We start from the raw sequence: 16,570 nt of genomic DNA on the forward strand, positions 1-16,570 counted from the left end.
AGTTTCTGACCCTGGGAGCTTAACTTTAATAATAGTCTGATACCGGGTAGCGATCTATTCATTTCATTATAGATAATAAATGTTCTCCATTAGAGACATTGAACATCTTTCCACCTGTCAAAAATACAGAAAAATCAAGTCACTTTGCTTCGATTGCTGTCATGTTACACACAGCCCCTTGGTATGGGGTTCGAGTAGCGGGGGAAATCTCCCGGTACCGACGCGACATCCGATAGCAGTGTCGGTACTTCCCCCATCACTAACGTGGTGTCGACATCTTTGTGCTCTGCCAACAATCTCATGATTAAAAAAAGTAACAACCATGTGTGTCGTCCCTAACTAGACACACAAAGTGATAGAAATACCTTCGAGAGTGAGAGCAACCGGATTGTCCAGAAAATAATGTTGTTTTCTCTCACCTTTCCCCTCCAACTTTTGACTTTGGTATTTTTAAATAGGTCAAGTATGGGTCCAGCATGTATGTTTTTCTTATTTTATGAGGACGCTGGGAAAGATGAACACAGCTGCACCTTTTGTCTTATTCTGACCCTTGTAAGAATAGTGACAAATGGAGCAGCTCCAGCACACCGCTGGGAACTTCCCAATAAGAACAGTTTTGTTATTAGGAGACAACTTTTTGATCCATGAGGTTCTTTCTCAGGTCACAGAGACAATTCTGTCAGAACCGAGGAAGATCGTTCTGGATCAAAACGTTGTCTTCAAGTCCCGTCAATGTGCTTGAGACAGTCCCATCTGGGAGTGTTGGACCCTTATAGAAAAGATCAAGAGACACTTATAGTATAGTAAGATGAAGAACCATACAAGTCCCTTTAGAAACGTTTTGGACATCCCATGTAAAGTCAATCCAAAATCACTTGGGACTGTGGATGTGATACAACACCTTAAAGTCAGTCTTTAAATATAAATGAACACAACACCAAAACATGCCAACTATAGATTAGGTTTTAGAACAATGTTCATATAAAAAAAAAAAAAAACAGACTTATATAGTTTTGTATGAGCTCTACAAATGTCTTTGCTCACATTTTCCAAAACCACCAACAAATCAAATTCAGAGATATTAAACAGATATTTTGACTGTCAACAATGCTTTTTAAAGTGTATATGAAATGTTACATGTCTAAAACAATGCTGCCATAAATCAACAAAGCACATTTTTACATATTTTCCGTCACTGGCTTTCATTTGCAAACGCTTCCCAGTATGTTCTAAATAAACACGCAATCACTCTCTCAAGCTCTCTCTCTCTCTCTATCCATCCATCTTTATTTATCCGTCTCTCAGTTTCAAGGAGTATAATTTAGTTGACATGACTTCCAAAAAGTGGGACAGTGAGCCTCGACTAAACTGGATGGATTTTGTTTTGAGTCATTGTTATCGTTTAACTCCTTTAACCAAGTACATAAAAATAACTAAAATGGAAAGAATATCTTTAAAAGTATAATTTGTAATGTCGTCAAACGGAGGCCTCTAGGCAAAAGAGCCCCGGGTTGGTATAGCGCTTTGTTTTGGTCCGGCGTGTGGATTGGAGTTGTCGTCATCTTTTGCCTAGAGATCACCGTTTGACAACATTGCGGATTCTACCTTTAAAGTCTACCTTAAAATATGCCGTTCATTTTAGCCTGGATGGATTTTGCCTATTCATTCTCCCTTAAAACACACACACACACACACACACTCTTCAATAAATACCTCAAAAAAATAATGTTGACCCAATATACGCATTCACATTATTGTAAAAGTTCCATGCATAAAAAGAAAAAAAAGAAAAAAAGCCCAAGCCATTCCTGGTCATCGGAGCATCTTTTTAAAACAAGAAAAATATATGATAATAAACTAAGGTTCTCCACTAATATTCAGTCTAGGTGTTCTCCTGTTCCATGCACGCCAAGGAAAACCTTCTAAATGGGTATCTCTCAGGTTTGCTCCCATAGACATCATCACTCTACTGTATTTCTCAGTAAAAAGGAGAAAATAAAACCAAAAAACAGCAAACGCTTGACGTCCTGTTTTAACATTAACTGTGGAATTGATTCAATCCCATTTTCCTCAATAAAAATCCATCGTTAAAAGCCTGGGCGCCGCTGCCCGCCAGTGTCCCAGGGACTGGCACCGTCCCCCGCGGTAAGCGACCATCGGTCCATGCGGTTCAGTTTGGTGCGTTGTTGAAATGATAACCGATGTAAAAGAATTGAAAGAGTTGCTCTTCGGGTATAATATAGTACATCTGGTGGGTATATACCGTCTGTGGGTTTGGTGGATCTGGTGCGTTTGCAGGACCGCGGGTTCAGCTACGGCCGTTCTGTAACTCAGCCGCGAGGGGATGACGACGCACTGGACTCGCCACACTGCAGCTACGCTGAAACACAAAGCATGCATCGTGGAAAAGGTGGGCCAAGGAGATCATCACGGACCACCACACCACCAATACAAATAAAACAATTCTATTTCAATCACACCATGGTCTCCCTGTGTGACTCCGATATTGGATACCAGGCTAAAATAGGGTATTGGTATCACATTTCCTCAAAATGATAATCTGATGGCGAGAGTCGCGTATGACATGTCAAGATCAAAAAAGGAAAAACAACTAAAAACACATTTGTTCAGACAGGCCTTTGGTCATACATAGGGCATTAAGATCAGATCTGGGTGATCCGACCACAAGTGACCACCAGCCCTAAGTACGTCTGTTCACGCCTGGCTTTAGAATGTGGCCTCTCGAGTGGCACAGTGTGCATTTTTGTGTTCACACTAGGGATGGGTACCGAATTCGGTTCTTTTGAGGTACTGAACCGAAACACGTCGGTACTACCGAGTATCGATTCAAGTGAGATACCGATTTTTTTTTTTTTTTTTTTTTTTTACCTTTTTTATTTTCATGTCAACGTTCACACGCACAATATATGCTTACCTAGGATTTGACTTGATTCAACAACAAAGCAGTTGGAGCAATGGCAAGCCGAAAACTGTCGAAATTGTAGTTATTTGAAGTTAGGATTTCTTTTTTCGCGACTGAGGTAGGTAAATACATTTTTTTTAGACTAAAGTACCGAAAAAAGGTACCGTTGGGTACCGGTATCGATTCACAGGTACCGGTACCGTATCGGTTCAAATGTGAAAGGTACCCATCCCTACTGAACACTGCTAACAAAATGTGACGCAGACCACCTCTGAATGTGGTTCGAGCGATGGAATCTCAGTGTGTTCACACTTCACACCTGGCATTAGAAGAACCGGTCAGATCACCCAGATCCAATCTTAATGCCAGGTCCGAACCAAAGTGATACTGCTGCATGCGGTGCAAAGGACAAGGCTCTGAAATAATGGGCTTATATATATATAGGGGGCGACAGTGGTATGGGAGATAAGAGAAGCCGTCTTGTAATCCAGAGGTTCCCGGTTTGATTCCCGCTTCTCCTGGGCAGCGCGTCGAAGGGTGCTTGAGCAAGACACTTAACCCCCTAATTGCTCCCGATGAGCAGCTTGGCACCTTGCATGGTTGCCTCTGCCGTCGGTGAGTGAATGTGTGAGTGAATGTGTGAGTGAATGTGTGAGTGAATGTGTGAGTGAATGTGTGAGTGAATGTGTGAGTGAATGTGTGAGTGAATGTGTGAGTGAATGGGTCAAATGTGAGGAACAAATTGTAAAATGCTTTGGATAAACTCAACTCAATGGAAAACCTGCTCACTCCTGGCTGGTTTGTCCCATATGGCAAAACAAGTTAACCTCAGTCTGATGCATAAGAGAATGTGAAGCTACACTGATGGTGACGGCCTTAGCGGGGATGTCAGGGCAGTGAGGGCACTAGTGCAAGGGCAGGGGTTCAGATGTCAGGAGTCTCAGGACACTAGTGCAAGGGCAGGGGTTCAGATGTCAGGAGTCTCAGGACACTAGTGCAAGGGCAGGGGTTCAGATGTCAGGAGTCTCAGGACACTAGTGCAAGGGCAGGGGTTCAGATGTCAGGAGTCTCAGGACACTAGTGCAAGGGCAGGGGTTCAGATGTCAGGAGTCTCAGGACACTAGTGCAAGGGCAGGGGTTCAGATGTCAGGAGTCTCAGGACACTAGTGCAAGGGCAGGGGTTCAGATGTCGGGACACTAGTGCAAGGGCAGGGGTTCAGATGAAAACAAAAATGGTATTTGGAGCAAATTAAGTTGTGGTTGGAAAGTCTCCATAATGTTACATAAGTTGGATTTGACACATAATGAGTCCAGTTTCCATCATATGTTACTGCATTGGTTTTTTTGTGGTTGAATCAACCAATTAAGAGTGGCTATTAAATATCAAGTTTACATCACTCATATGTAGTTGATTAAACTCTGATTTAGTTGATTCGACTCAGATTTAGTTGAAGCCAATACAACGTTACTTGAAAATATAAGTTGAGACAACTTGTGATTTAAGTTTATCCAAAGCAATTTCAGAGAGGAGCATTTTTTTTATTGCAGAGATGCAGTAGGTATGATTTTCACTTTGGATGGCCTAGCTGGCTGTAAATCTGGCCGATATCTCGCCACGAGTGCACCCATAACTAAGGCAAAATCATATGTACAATCATCGTCAACATACGACACTTGACATTTAATTTAAATGTGTTATTGCAGCGTGAAATACCCAGATCGCCGGATTGTCCCGTCTCGAACCCAGTGACCTGGCAGCTCTGAGGAGTGCAGGCGCTCTAGTAAGTCAACTGTTGGGTTGGTGTGGTATCATTATGTCACTGGGAGTTTTGGGGCAGGCCGCCTGAGGACGTCACATGTTATGAATGTACAGTTCCCTGTCCTGTTGAGTAACGCTGTGGGAGAATGGCTCTGGGGCCCAACAGACAGGCCATCCAGCTACAACCCAATCAACTCTGTCTAAAGCATTAGCCTTAGTTAACTCATTTGCGGCCATTCGATTTACCCATCTAGCTCTAGCTGGGCCAGGTTTCCATTACATGGTTTCACTGTGCGTCACCTTGTTTGTAGAGCTAAATCTATATTTTATATTATAGCTATGGATACAATACCATGGTCATTTGACAGTAACTATCTTCTGTTCAAGATGCAAAAAAGAATAAAATGTTTCATGAATACGTTCACGCGTTATCCCGTGGTGAATATAAGTATAATTTCGGAATGATATGGGCTAATTCCTGAGAGGCTGGTTATAGGGCACAACGTGAATTCTACTAAAACCATTGGCGTTTCGTCCCTGCACACGCTACTATTTCCAAATCAAATCTATATAATAGGTATTATGTTTCATCATGAATGCATGAAAGGGAGGGGGGGGTCGTTTCTGATTATTTGATTGCCAGTAACGTCATTTGTTATTACCACAACACACGCCAATCAGGAGGATGGGTATGATAACCTTGCACGACAAACTGAAATTGACGTCAGATTGTCCTTACCTGTGGTCGTGGTATTCCAAAAAGAATATTCCAATTATTTGATTGCCATCTGGTCCATCCTATGTCCATCTGTCCACGACATAACCCACCACAACATATGGATCGGGGGTCCCGAAAACGATTCAATGCGATCGAGTGAAGCCCTAGGTTTCCCATTACTAGAAAAGTGCGCCCGGAGCGGTTTAAAAGTAGCACCCGGTCTAGAACAGGGTTTACTGCACTCTCGATACTGCCTACTATCAGGATCTGGCCGGTACTGCACCTTCGGAGTCCCAGTATGCCTTTTAACGGCAACATACAGGTCCCTGACATTGAATAGGATATTAAAATAGAAAAAAAGGGAAAACGATATATACGCTTTTGGCCGTTAACCGTTGGCGCCCAATAACGTATATATACGTGGTTGGCCGCGAAAGTGTTAAGTGCGGTTTTCTTTTTGTGGCGAGTTCAGCCTTCCAGCGTGAACTCTAGGCAGCAGTTCGCTGCTGTTCGCAGTGGTTCAGACCTCTTCCTGTCTGCAATCTGTCCAAATATCACATGATTGGTTGTGCCACAGGTTGATGGGTTGACACGATTGGTTGCACTGAATACCTGGCTTCATCTTTGTCACGTGACCTCCCCCAGATCCCCCTCCCCAGCGAACAGGCCGACCAGTAGGAGTTGCCATTTGCTAACGACCAGGACTCAGACCCCACCGGCTTCCCATTCGCGACAACGTTCATAGGAACGTCTGACCGAGCCAGAAGTACCGCTACCGGGATTTGAACTTGAGTATCTGCAGTCGTAGGCGAGTGCTTTACCTCTACACTACCCGGACGCCCCTCTTTGATCTGCCGTTGGCGGTCATGAATGTTCACAGCAAATGTTGTTGCTTCTTGTTCATAGACATAACTTGGCAGAGGTAAAAAGACATTCCTTTACCTGTCTCAGGGGAGCTTGGCCGCGCCCAGATGGGAGCCTCCTGTGTGCAGGGATTCAACGTATGACAGAGCACTCTGCAGAGAGGTCAAACAGTAGCCCTCTTCTCCAATCAGATAGCTGGAAAAGAGACGGACAGTTAGCTGGTCCACTCAGATAGCTGGAAAAGAGACGGACAGTTAGCTGGTCCACTCAGATAGCTGGAAAAGAGGGGCACAGTAAACCAGTTTAAATTCAAAATGCAGATAGCAGCGGGGGGGGGGGGGGGGGGGGTGTGCAGGCAGAATAGGTAGCGCCAGGGTTAGACTCATTTGTACAGTCAGTTGACACAGGTTATTCCTGCGTAACTGTACCACGGAAGCACAATTAGACTTTTTGACTCACCAAAACAACAATGACTCAGTTTCAGAGGAGGCTGGCAGTGCAACAGCCTCACTATAACCAACTCTCACTGACGAGAGACTATAAAACAAGCGTACCAGGTGGACCTACTGGACACAGGATACCTGGGACAGACAGACACACGTAAACAGACTGCTATTCTGATGCGATAGAAAGACCGATAAGACAGATCGGCTGACCGGCATCCCAAACATTCCACTTGCAGAACCCTCGGCTCAGCGGTCACTTCCCCAAACATTCAGATGATAAAACCTGGTCCGGCATTCCTCACTGTCCACAGTGTCACGGAAGGAGTCGGAGTCGAAGGAGATATTTCATTCATTCATTCATTTCGCTGCAGTCATCAGAATCAGCTCAGATCTCATGATCCTCCCCAGAGGGCAAGAGACCGACCGGCCTCCGCACACTAGAGACGGTACAAAGGAAATGCTGCTCTGAAAACAAGATGCTTCTGTAATTTATCTTATCTCCATCAGAGCCCACTGTGTGTATACACATAGAGTAGGGGGGGGTAGAGATATGTGGAGAACAAGGAATGGAGAGAGGAGAGGAAGAGAGCAGGGAGGAGGAGAGGAAGAGAGCAGGGAGGAGGAGAGGAAGAGAGCAGGAATGAGGATGAGAGGAGAGGAAGAGAGCAGGGAGGAGGAGAGGAGAGGAAGAGAGCAGGGAGTGATAGAGGAGAGGAAGAGAGCAGGGAGGAGAGGAGAGGAAGAGAGAAGGAAGGAGGAGAGGAAGAGAGCAGGGAGGAAGAGAGGAGAGGAGAGGAAGAGAGCAGGGAGGAAGAGAGGAGAGGAAGAGAGCAGGGAGGAGGAGAGGAGAGGAAGAGTGAAGGAAGGAGGAGAGGAGAGGAAGAGAGCAGGAATGAGGATGAGAGGAGAGGAAGAGAGCAGGGATGAGAGGAGGGGAAGAGAGAATGAAGGAGGAGAGGAAGAGAGCAGGGAAGAGGAGGAGGGGAAGAGACCAGGGAGGAGGAGAGGAAGAGAGGAGGAGGAGAGGAGAGGAAGAGAGAAGGAAGGGAGAGGAGGAGATGAAGAGAGAAGGAAGGAGGATGAGAGGAGAGGAAGAGAGCAGGGAGGAGGAGAGGAGAGGAGAGGAAGAGAGCAGGGAGGAGAGAGGAAGAGAGAAGGAAGGAGGAGAGGAAGAGAGCAGGGAGGAGGAGGAGAGAAGAGAGCAGGAAGGAGGATGTACCAATTGTATTTTAATTATGTCATTGATGTATTTCTTCGTCCACTTCCTACATATTGGGGGGGGGGGGGGGTGGGCGCCACAGGGAGGAGAGGGGTGTGTGTGGGAGAAGTGTTTTTATATTTTTTTAACTGGTTTCATTTATACGTTTGTATTTTGAAATATATTAAAATAATAAAAAGTAACAAAAGAAGGAAGGAGGAGGAATGGAGCTCCGGTCAACTCTGGGTGAACTGTGGGGCTATGAGAGCAAGACACGAGAGAAACCAGAGCCAGGAGACCAGCCTGAGTGAGGTGTGTCTGGGGGGGGGGGGGGGGGAAAGAGAGAGAGAGAGAGAGAGAGAGAGAGAGAGAGAGAGAGAGAGAGAGAGAGAGAGAGAGAGAGAGAGAGAGAGAGAGAGAGAGAGAGAGAGAGGAAACAGATAGAGGGGAGGGAGAAAGAGAGGGGAGAGAGGGAGAGCAAAAGGGGGAGAGAGAAGGATAGATAGAAAGAGGAGAGAAGGAGAGAGAAAGAGAAGAAGAGGGAGAGGAAGAGGGAGAGAGAGAAGAAGGAGAGAGAAGAGAGAAAGAGAGAGAGGGAGAGAATGAGAAAGAGAATAAGAAGAGAGAGAGAGAGAGAGAGAGAGAGAGAGAGAGAGAGAGAGAGAGAGAGAGAGAGAGAGGGAGATAAACAAAGAGAGGGGGAGAGAGAGCAGGGGGAGAGAAGGAGAGACAGGAAATAAAGTGTTGGAAAACAGAGCTAAGTCATGTTAGCGTGAGAGAGAGAGAGTAGGAGAGACAGAGAACAGAAGACAGAGATAAAGCATGTCTTATCAAAGCTGCAACACACTGCGGTCAGGGGGGGGGGGGGGGGGGGGGTGAACTACAGTACATCTCCAGTGCCGTGACTGACAACTCGGTCCACCAATCACGGTACAGATTCGACCCCACAATCAAACCAATCCTCTGCCCTCTGCTCTCCGGCTTCCAAAACACTGAGCTGCATAAACAGAAAGTCGGATTTTATTTGTATTTTTACAGCGAAGGAAAACTAGACCAAACCGAAATATGTCCACATACACCCCCCCCCCCTCTGCCCCGGTCACCACCAATCCAATTAATCTAACCAGGCTGGGTTGTGACTGTTTTTTTTTTACGGCTGAAAGCAGATCTCTGTCGGGTGTGGTTGTCGCTGACACGCAAACAACATCTTGATACTAGGACTGTAGGGAGAAGAGCTGGCAAGTTAAGAAACGCTAAGTTGAAGATCTGAGCAGGCCTACTTAATGGCTTTAAAAAGGGGAACAGGTTAATCCTAAGGGCGAACACGGTCCAAAAATATTATTGAGGGATGTTCCGAGTAATCACTGAAACAGAGAACTGTAGAAAAAGCTTGTTCGGGTATGAAAGATTTTTACAAAAGTTCTGTGGGTTCATTGTCAGACCTTGTACCTGATGACATTTGAGTCTTACTTACTAGATCTTGGTCTCATGTTCACATATATTAATTGAACCTTCCTAGGCCACAGAAATAATATATTGGATTAATATGGGTGATGTTCCCCTTTAATGTGTATTATGTTATTGTGCACTTGTGTCCGTTTTGAATATTATGCATTGTTGTATAGTTTTCTACAGTGCTCTATTCTTTCAAAGGACAATAATACGTGAATCTGAGTGATATTGGTGGTTTCTCCATCATGAGACTCACCCTTCGTGGATGAACTCCTCCAGGGCAACACACTCAGAGAGCAGCTGAGGGGACTGACACCGCAGCGCCACGTAGGACAGGATGGGCAGCAGTCATCAGCACCGCTGTCGAGAGGAAAGACACAAGGACGACTCGTGAGGAGCGGCCCTGGGCTGGTGATAGGGAAGGTTGCGGGTTCAAGTCCCCGGCCCAGCTGGGAAACAACTGGACGGGTCAAGTCTGTCCAACAAAGCACTTTAAATACAAGAACCAGGTTCCACAGTGCTTCATGAGAACAGCAATACTTTCTCACAGTGGTGTTCTGGGTGGTTAGGTGATGTGTTGGGGTAGTTAGGGTTAGGTGGTGTTCTGGGGTGGTAAGGGTTAGGTGATGTGTTGGGGTGGTTAGGTGATGTGTTGGGATGGCCAGCTTCAGATTCCGTGTATGTGTTCACATGTTTGGCCAAAATGTGAAATATGGTCACAATATAGCGTTGAATAATGGCCAGAAAAGTGTTTTTGCAGAACATTATGATGTCACAGTGAAAGTTGACCTTTGGATATGAAATGTCATCACTTAATTTGATCCTATATTAGAAACTTTGTCATCATTAATGTATGAATTGAGTTAAGGTCAAAAACTCGTTTCGTGAGGTTTCAGTGACATTGACCAACAAATTTTTTTTTATCTACTTTTTTCTCCCCATTTTTAAATTTTTTTCCCATCCCAATTTCGTATTATCCAATTCTACCCTCCCCTGTCTCGAACGTGCTAGACTATGCCTCCCACTGGTCGGCTGCAATGTGGACGAAGCCTTGCATCACGTGTCCCCTCCGGTACACGAGGAGGCAGCGTCGCATCTTTTCACCTGTACAGCGCGATCTCTCAGTGGCGAGGAGTAACGCGTGGGAGGGTCACGCCGCCCCGATACTTCCTGATTCTGCTGCGCAGGCGCACCAACCAACCTGTAGGAGTCGCTGTCCACAACGCCCGATCCCCACCCACCGGCTTTCCCACCCCTAACACTGCCAATTGTGTTAGTATGAACGACCGGCCAAGCCGGAAGCAACGCCGAGAGCTGGGCTCGAACCCAGCATATCCTGCGTTGGTGGCGAGCGCCTTGCCCACTGCGCCACTTAGCCGCCCCACCAACAAAATCTAACCAGTTTATCCTCGAGTCCAAGGGGACATTTGTGACAAATTTGAAAAGATTCTCTCAAGGCGTCCCTGAGACACCGCTGTGTTCCCGAGGGACAGACGGCCTGGAAACACGATGCCTCTGGTCACGACTGTGACACCATGCCGGCCACTGAAGCATCGTCTGTGTGATTATTACACAGCTAGCGAGTGAAAACAGCTGGGTGTGCAGGTCGGGTCCATAATGTAATATACTTAGAGGACCTGCATCCCCAGGTTATCAGGCATCTATAATAATATTATTATTGTATGTAGCATCATGTCACACATACTGCGCTCCATGTACTGAACAGTGAAGTTCCAACAGTATGATGTACGAGCCTTATAGTACATGATGCAAGGAATTCAGATGTAGAGAGTGAGTGTGTCAGAGTGAGAGAAACAGTGTGTCAGAAAGAGAAACAGTGTGTCAGAAAGAGAAACAGTGTGTCAGAAAGAGAAACAGTGTGTCAGAAAGAGAGAGTGTGAGTGTGAGAGAGAGAGAGAGAGAGAGAGAGAGAGAGAGAGTGTCAGAGTGAGAGAAACAGTGTGTCATAAAGAGAGAGTGTGAGTGTGTGTGTGTGAGAGAGAGAGAGAGAGAGAGAGAGTCAGAGTGAGAGAGAGTCCGAGTGAGAGAGAGTCCGAGTGAGAGAGTGTGTGAGTGTGTGAGTGAGTGAGTGAGTGAGTGAGTGAGTGAGTGAGTGAGTGAGTGAGTGAGTGAGTGAGTGAGTGAGTGAGTGCGAGTCAGACATTGCCGGTCATAGAAGTGCATTGCAAGTGCAAAAAGAAGAAGAGGAGGGATGGAGATAGAGAGAGAGCGATAGAGAGAGAGACACACACACACACACACACACACAGTGAGGAATTAAATAAAAGAGTGAGACACGTGTCCAGGGTGTGATGCGGGGGCCTAAGCCAAAGGGACCAACCGCTTGACCCCAAATCAAATCCTGCTCTAAATGGGAGATGTTGTGTTCAGAGATGGAATTGATAAAAAAAAATTAAAAAAGCCCCCCCCCCCCTCTCCCTCTCCCTCTCCCTTCCCAGAGATCTTTTGGGAGGACAAATTACGGGCGGCCCAACCAATGATGAGGTCTAGATAGCCACTCCGCTTGGCGCAGACACTGACCCTTGTTTATCACTGCTCACACGCAGGGGCTGAACCGCTTCCCCCCCTGCTCTGCTCCGCTCGCGTGAGAAGCTTTAGGTGGCTGCTGGCCGGGGACTCAGTCTGACCCAGTCTGATGTAACCAGATAGGGGACCGCCGCTCGCAGGTTCAGGGAGGTGTGTGGAGGACGCAGTCATGGGGCTCATGCAACTATACAGGAGACTCGGACCTCCCAAAACATACATCACATACACACTGACTCCACCGCATGGTAATCTACCCAATCCACTTCTGTAAAATGCACACGCACACTTCCTCATGCCTAGACACAGAATACACACCGAGACACATACATGTAGAAGCACACACACAAAACGCAAGTAGACACAATCACACTTAATGTAAATGCACGTACAAACACACACACACACACACACGCCAATCAGACACAATCCCCGGCAAGGAACGGGTTTCTTGACATTCCAAGGTTACAATGGCATTCCACACGTCTGAATGACCAATTTCAGTGACGGGGACGAGACCCCGGCCTCACTATTCGGTCTCTATCCCACTCAGTGAAGGATGAAGAGGAGAGGTCTTGTAACAGCAGCAGAACCGCGCGCAGAAACAACTGAATTATCAGGACCGACAGAGGAAGGGAAGTTATCAGTGCGCGTGGGACAGGAGAAAGGGATGCCGGTTCCCCGCGCGGCCTGGAACAATAGAAGAAAGGAGGGATGTGAAAACCCGGGGGAAAAGATTACAAAAAATAAAAAGAAATAGGAAAATATTTAAATTATTTGATTTGTTTCACAGGATAAACCCTTTTTTTTTTATCTACTTTTTCTCCACATTTTCTATTTTCCTCCCATCCCAATTTTTCGTAGTATCCAATCCTTCCCTCCCCTGTCTTGAAGACTATGCCTCCCACAGGTCGGTGTAGTGAGGACAGAAGCCTTGCATCACATGTCCCCTCCGGTACACGAGGAGGCAGCCTGTTGCATCTTTTCACCGCAGCAGCTCGAACTCTCAGTGGCGAGGAGTAACACGGGGGAGGCTCACGCTGCCCCCAATACTTCCTGTTTCCGCCGCACCGGCGTCACCAAACCGACCTGTAGGAGTCGCTGTCCACAACGTCCAATCCCCACCCACCGGCTTTCCCACCCTCTAACACTTGCCAATTGAACGACCGGCCAGCCGGTAGCAACGCCGAGAGCTGGGCTCGAACCCAGCGTCTCCTGCGTTAGTGGCAAGCGCCTTGCCCACTGCGCCAATCAGCCGCCCACAGGATAAACCCTTTTGATATATATAGCATCTCAAGATAAGTGACTAGCGGGGGGATATTGAACATGTACATTACGGCCTCGACTACTTGATTTCTAGTACGTGCGATTTATAACCTGGTATTGGTCAAAAATGTGTAGTTTATCTCCCGATTCAGGCGTCGACCGAAAACGGCTTCCTCTGAACGTCACACGCTGAGAGATGACACCTGTTTTTAGACGAGGACTATATATAAAGCATCTGGGCCGGTAACGAACCCACAGTGAGAGAAAAGAAAAACACACGCCAGACGTTGCCAGATGGGAAAGCAGAAAATAAACAAAATAATATGCTCCTAAATTACCTCCTACTGGGCAAGATCAAACCGCAGGGCCTAAAGATCACTTCTGGTGTGACACAGAGAGACTGCCAGCGCCCCACTGGCTGGATTTGTGCAGTTATTTCGGGCTTTATATGTTATCTTAACCCTTTCACTGCCGCACTACCAAACGGTTAACCCTTTCACTGCGACGATACACAGAAGGTTAACCCTTTCACTGCCCCTTTCTACTTGCAAACGTGTCATCGGGGAATACTTTCATTACAAGCAAGAAAGCCTAGCGGCTACACCCTACACCTGCAAGGGGCTTCCTGTGGCTCACTACACCTGCAAGGGGCTTCCTGCAGCTCACTACACCTGCAAGGGGCTTCCTGTGGCTCACTACACCTGCAAGGGGCTTCCTGTGGCTCACTACACCTGCTTCCTGTGGCTCACTACACCTGCAAGGGGCTTCCTGCAAGGGGCTTCCTGTGGCTCACTACACCTGCAAGGGGCTTCCTGTGGCTCACTACACCTGCAGGGCTTCCTGTGGCTCACTACACCTGCAAGGGGCTTCCTGTGGCTCACTACACCTGCAAGGGGCTTCCTGTGGCTCACTACACCTGCAGGGCTTCCTGTGGCTCACTACACCTGCAGGGCTTCCTGTGGCTCACTACACCTGCAAGGGGCTTCCTGTGGCTCACTACACCTGCAGGGCTTCCTGTGGCTCAGTACACCTGCTTCCTGTGGCTCAGTACACCTGCTTCCTGTGGCTCAGTACACCTGCAGGGCTTCCTGTGGCTCAGTACACCTGCTTCCTGTGGCTCACTACACCTGCTTCCTGTGGCTCACTACACCTGCAGGGCTTCCTGTGGCTCAGTACACCTGCTTCCTGTGGCTCACTACACCTGCAGGGCTTCCTGTGGCTCACTACACCTGCAGGGCTTCCTGTGGCTCACTACACCTGCAGGGCTTCCTGTGGCTCACTACACCTGCAGGGCTTCCTGTGGCTCAGTACACCTGCTTCCTGTGGCTCACTACACCTGCAGGGCTTCCTGTGGCTCAGTACACCTGCTTCCTGTGGCTCACTACACCTGCAGGGCTTCCTGTGGCTCACTACACCTGCTTCCTGTGGCTCACTACACCTGCTTCCTGTGGCTCAGTACACCTGCTTCCTGTGGCTCACTACACCTGCTTCCTGTGGCTCACTACACCTGCAGGGCTTCCTGTGGCTCACTACACCTGCTTCCTGTGGCTCACTACACCTGCTTCCTGTGGCTCACTACACCTGCAGGGCTTCCTGTGGCTCACTACACCTGCTTCCTGTGGCTCACTACACCTGCTTCCTGTGGCTCACTACACCTGCTTCCTGTGGCTCACTACACCTGCTTCCTGTGGCTCACTACACCTGCAGGGCTTCCTGTGGCTCACTACACCTGCTTCCTGTGGCTCACTACACCTGCTTCCTGTGGCTCAGTACACCTGCAGTGCAGGGGCTTCCTGCGGCTCACCTCCATTTTTGCGCAAGTCTATTTATTCCCCCCTCTATGCGCGGCTTTAAAAACAATATGACCTAGTTTAAAAACTATATGTAGAAATTACTTTCAAAATGAATACACTCCCAGTTTCATTGTACCAGAGGCAATGCAAGGCAGCCCATTATGAATCATCATTTTCTCACATAATATGGAGCCAAGGCCTCTGTATCCACGGTTAAAAACAACTCACTCTTGTATAAGAAAGCTTTGAAAATGGATACAAACCCAAGAGACGTCATCATTGTTAGGATATAGTGGACATTGTAATTTGATAAGCTCTGACATACATTCAAAATAGTAAATCACAGTTGAAATGTATATACCTGCTGCTCTACAACAACGGGGCTCGCACGCAACTGGTGTAGCTAGTAAAGAAATCGTGCCCCGCTTCTGTGAAGCTGAGGTGTTAGGTTTAACCTTTCTTATACCATGACCTGGGTGAATACTCCATTCTGATTGGCTGGAGGGGTGTTAATTATTTCTTGATATACTGCACGGCTACGAGCAGTATATGGATGCGCTCGTTTGGCTTGCCCTGAAGGAAAACATCTCCAGTGTGGCATTGACAATGACCCAGAAAGCTAACTTTATGTTACCAAGCCTTTCTGACACTTTGCCTATGGTTAACAAACAGTGAATTATGATCCGACAGTATGTTTGACAAAAAGGCTGGCATGCTAGCAGACATGTCAGTGTCCCCAGAAAGCTAACTTTACGTTAACAATTTCCACATCAAATATGTGCGGCAGAAATGTATTCCTGATTTAGCATAATCTCTTCAGTTATCATGGCATATATCGTCCTGAAAATTCAAACAGCAACAATGACTGTACTTGAGGCAGCTTTGCCTTGGTTATCCATAGGCAAAGTTAGCATAGGCTGGTTAGCGTAAAGTTAGCTTTCTGGGTCATTGTCACTCACTGGCATCAGTCAGGTGACAGGTGGTTGTCAAGCAGTTGCTAAGGTGGTGCAGGAAGTCAGCAGTGAGCAAAGCATGGATAACAAATTACTTTATATTTTAATGTAGAAAATATGAGTAAATGTCACATATTATTTTGCCTTTGGCAAGTGACTGTGGTATAAGCAGGATGATACAGGTGTGCGGTTATGGAAAAATAACTCGGCTTTTCCTTGTGGGGTAAATAGCCCCCATATTGTGCATTCTTTTTCAATAACCACACACCTCATTACACTAGAAAATGTAATGTAAAACTTAGGTTTAAAAGGGAGCATTTTGAGACACAGAACATGATAGTAAATTTGACCTCCTAAAATGGTGCATTTTTATATATCGCTTTTATCCAAAGCGATATATAACCCATCAACGTCACACAACTCTCCTGGATGAGCCACTGGGAGGAGCTGCTACCTGCTCAGCTCCTCCAGCCTGCCGTCTCCCATCACCCCACCCACAGGAGAGAAGGCCCCCGACCACACAAAGAAAAAATATCTGTCCTGAAAATAAAGCGAGAGAGAGAGAGAGAGAGAGAGAGAGAGAGAGAGAGAGAGAGAGAGAGAGAGAGAGAGAGAGAGAGAAAGAGGCTGACGAGAGGCGTACAAGGAAGATGA

General features: G+C 46.9%; 1 protein-coding gene across 1 annotated transcript in view; it reads right to left on the reverse strand.

Moving 5' to 3' along the window:
• Positions 1 to 2,151: 2,151 nt before the first annotated feature.
• The window catches only part of vps9d1 (VPS9 domain containing 1), a gene marked incomplete at its 5' end in the record, with an annotated part of 54,375 nt that continues 39,956 nt past the window's right edge, over positions 2,152 to 16,570 (reverse strand). Inside the window, 4 exon segments of the mRNA XM_084335570.1 lie at positions 2,152 to 2,380; positions 6,343 to 6,459; positions 9,617 to 9,707; positions 9,710 to 9,720. Of these exon segments, the coding sequence (XP_084191696.1) occupies positions 6,348 to 6,459; positions 9,617 to 9,707; positions 9,710 to 9,720 (214 nt within the window). The 3' untranslated portion in view covers positions 2,152 to 2,380; positions 6,343 to 6,347.

The sequence above is a fragment of the Notolepis coatsorum genome (genome assembly GCF_963971535.1).
Source record: "Notolepis coatsorum genome assembly, chromosome: 18".
Taxonomy (NCBI): Eukaryota; Metazoa; Chordata; class Actinopteri; order Aulopiformes; family Paralepididae; genus Notolepis; species Notolepis coatsorum.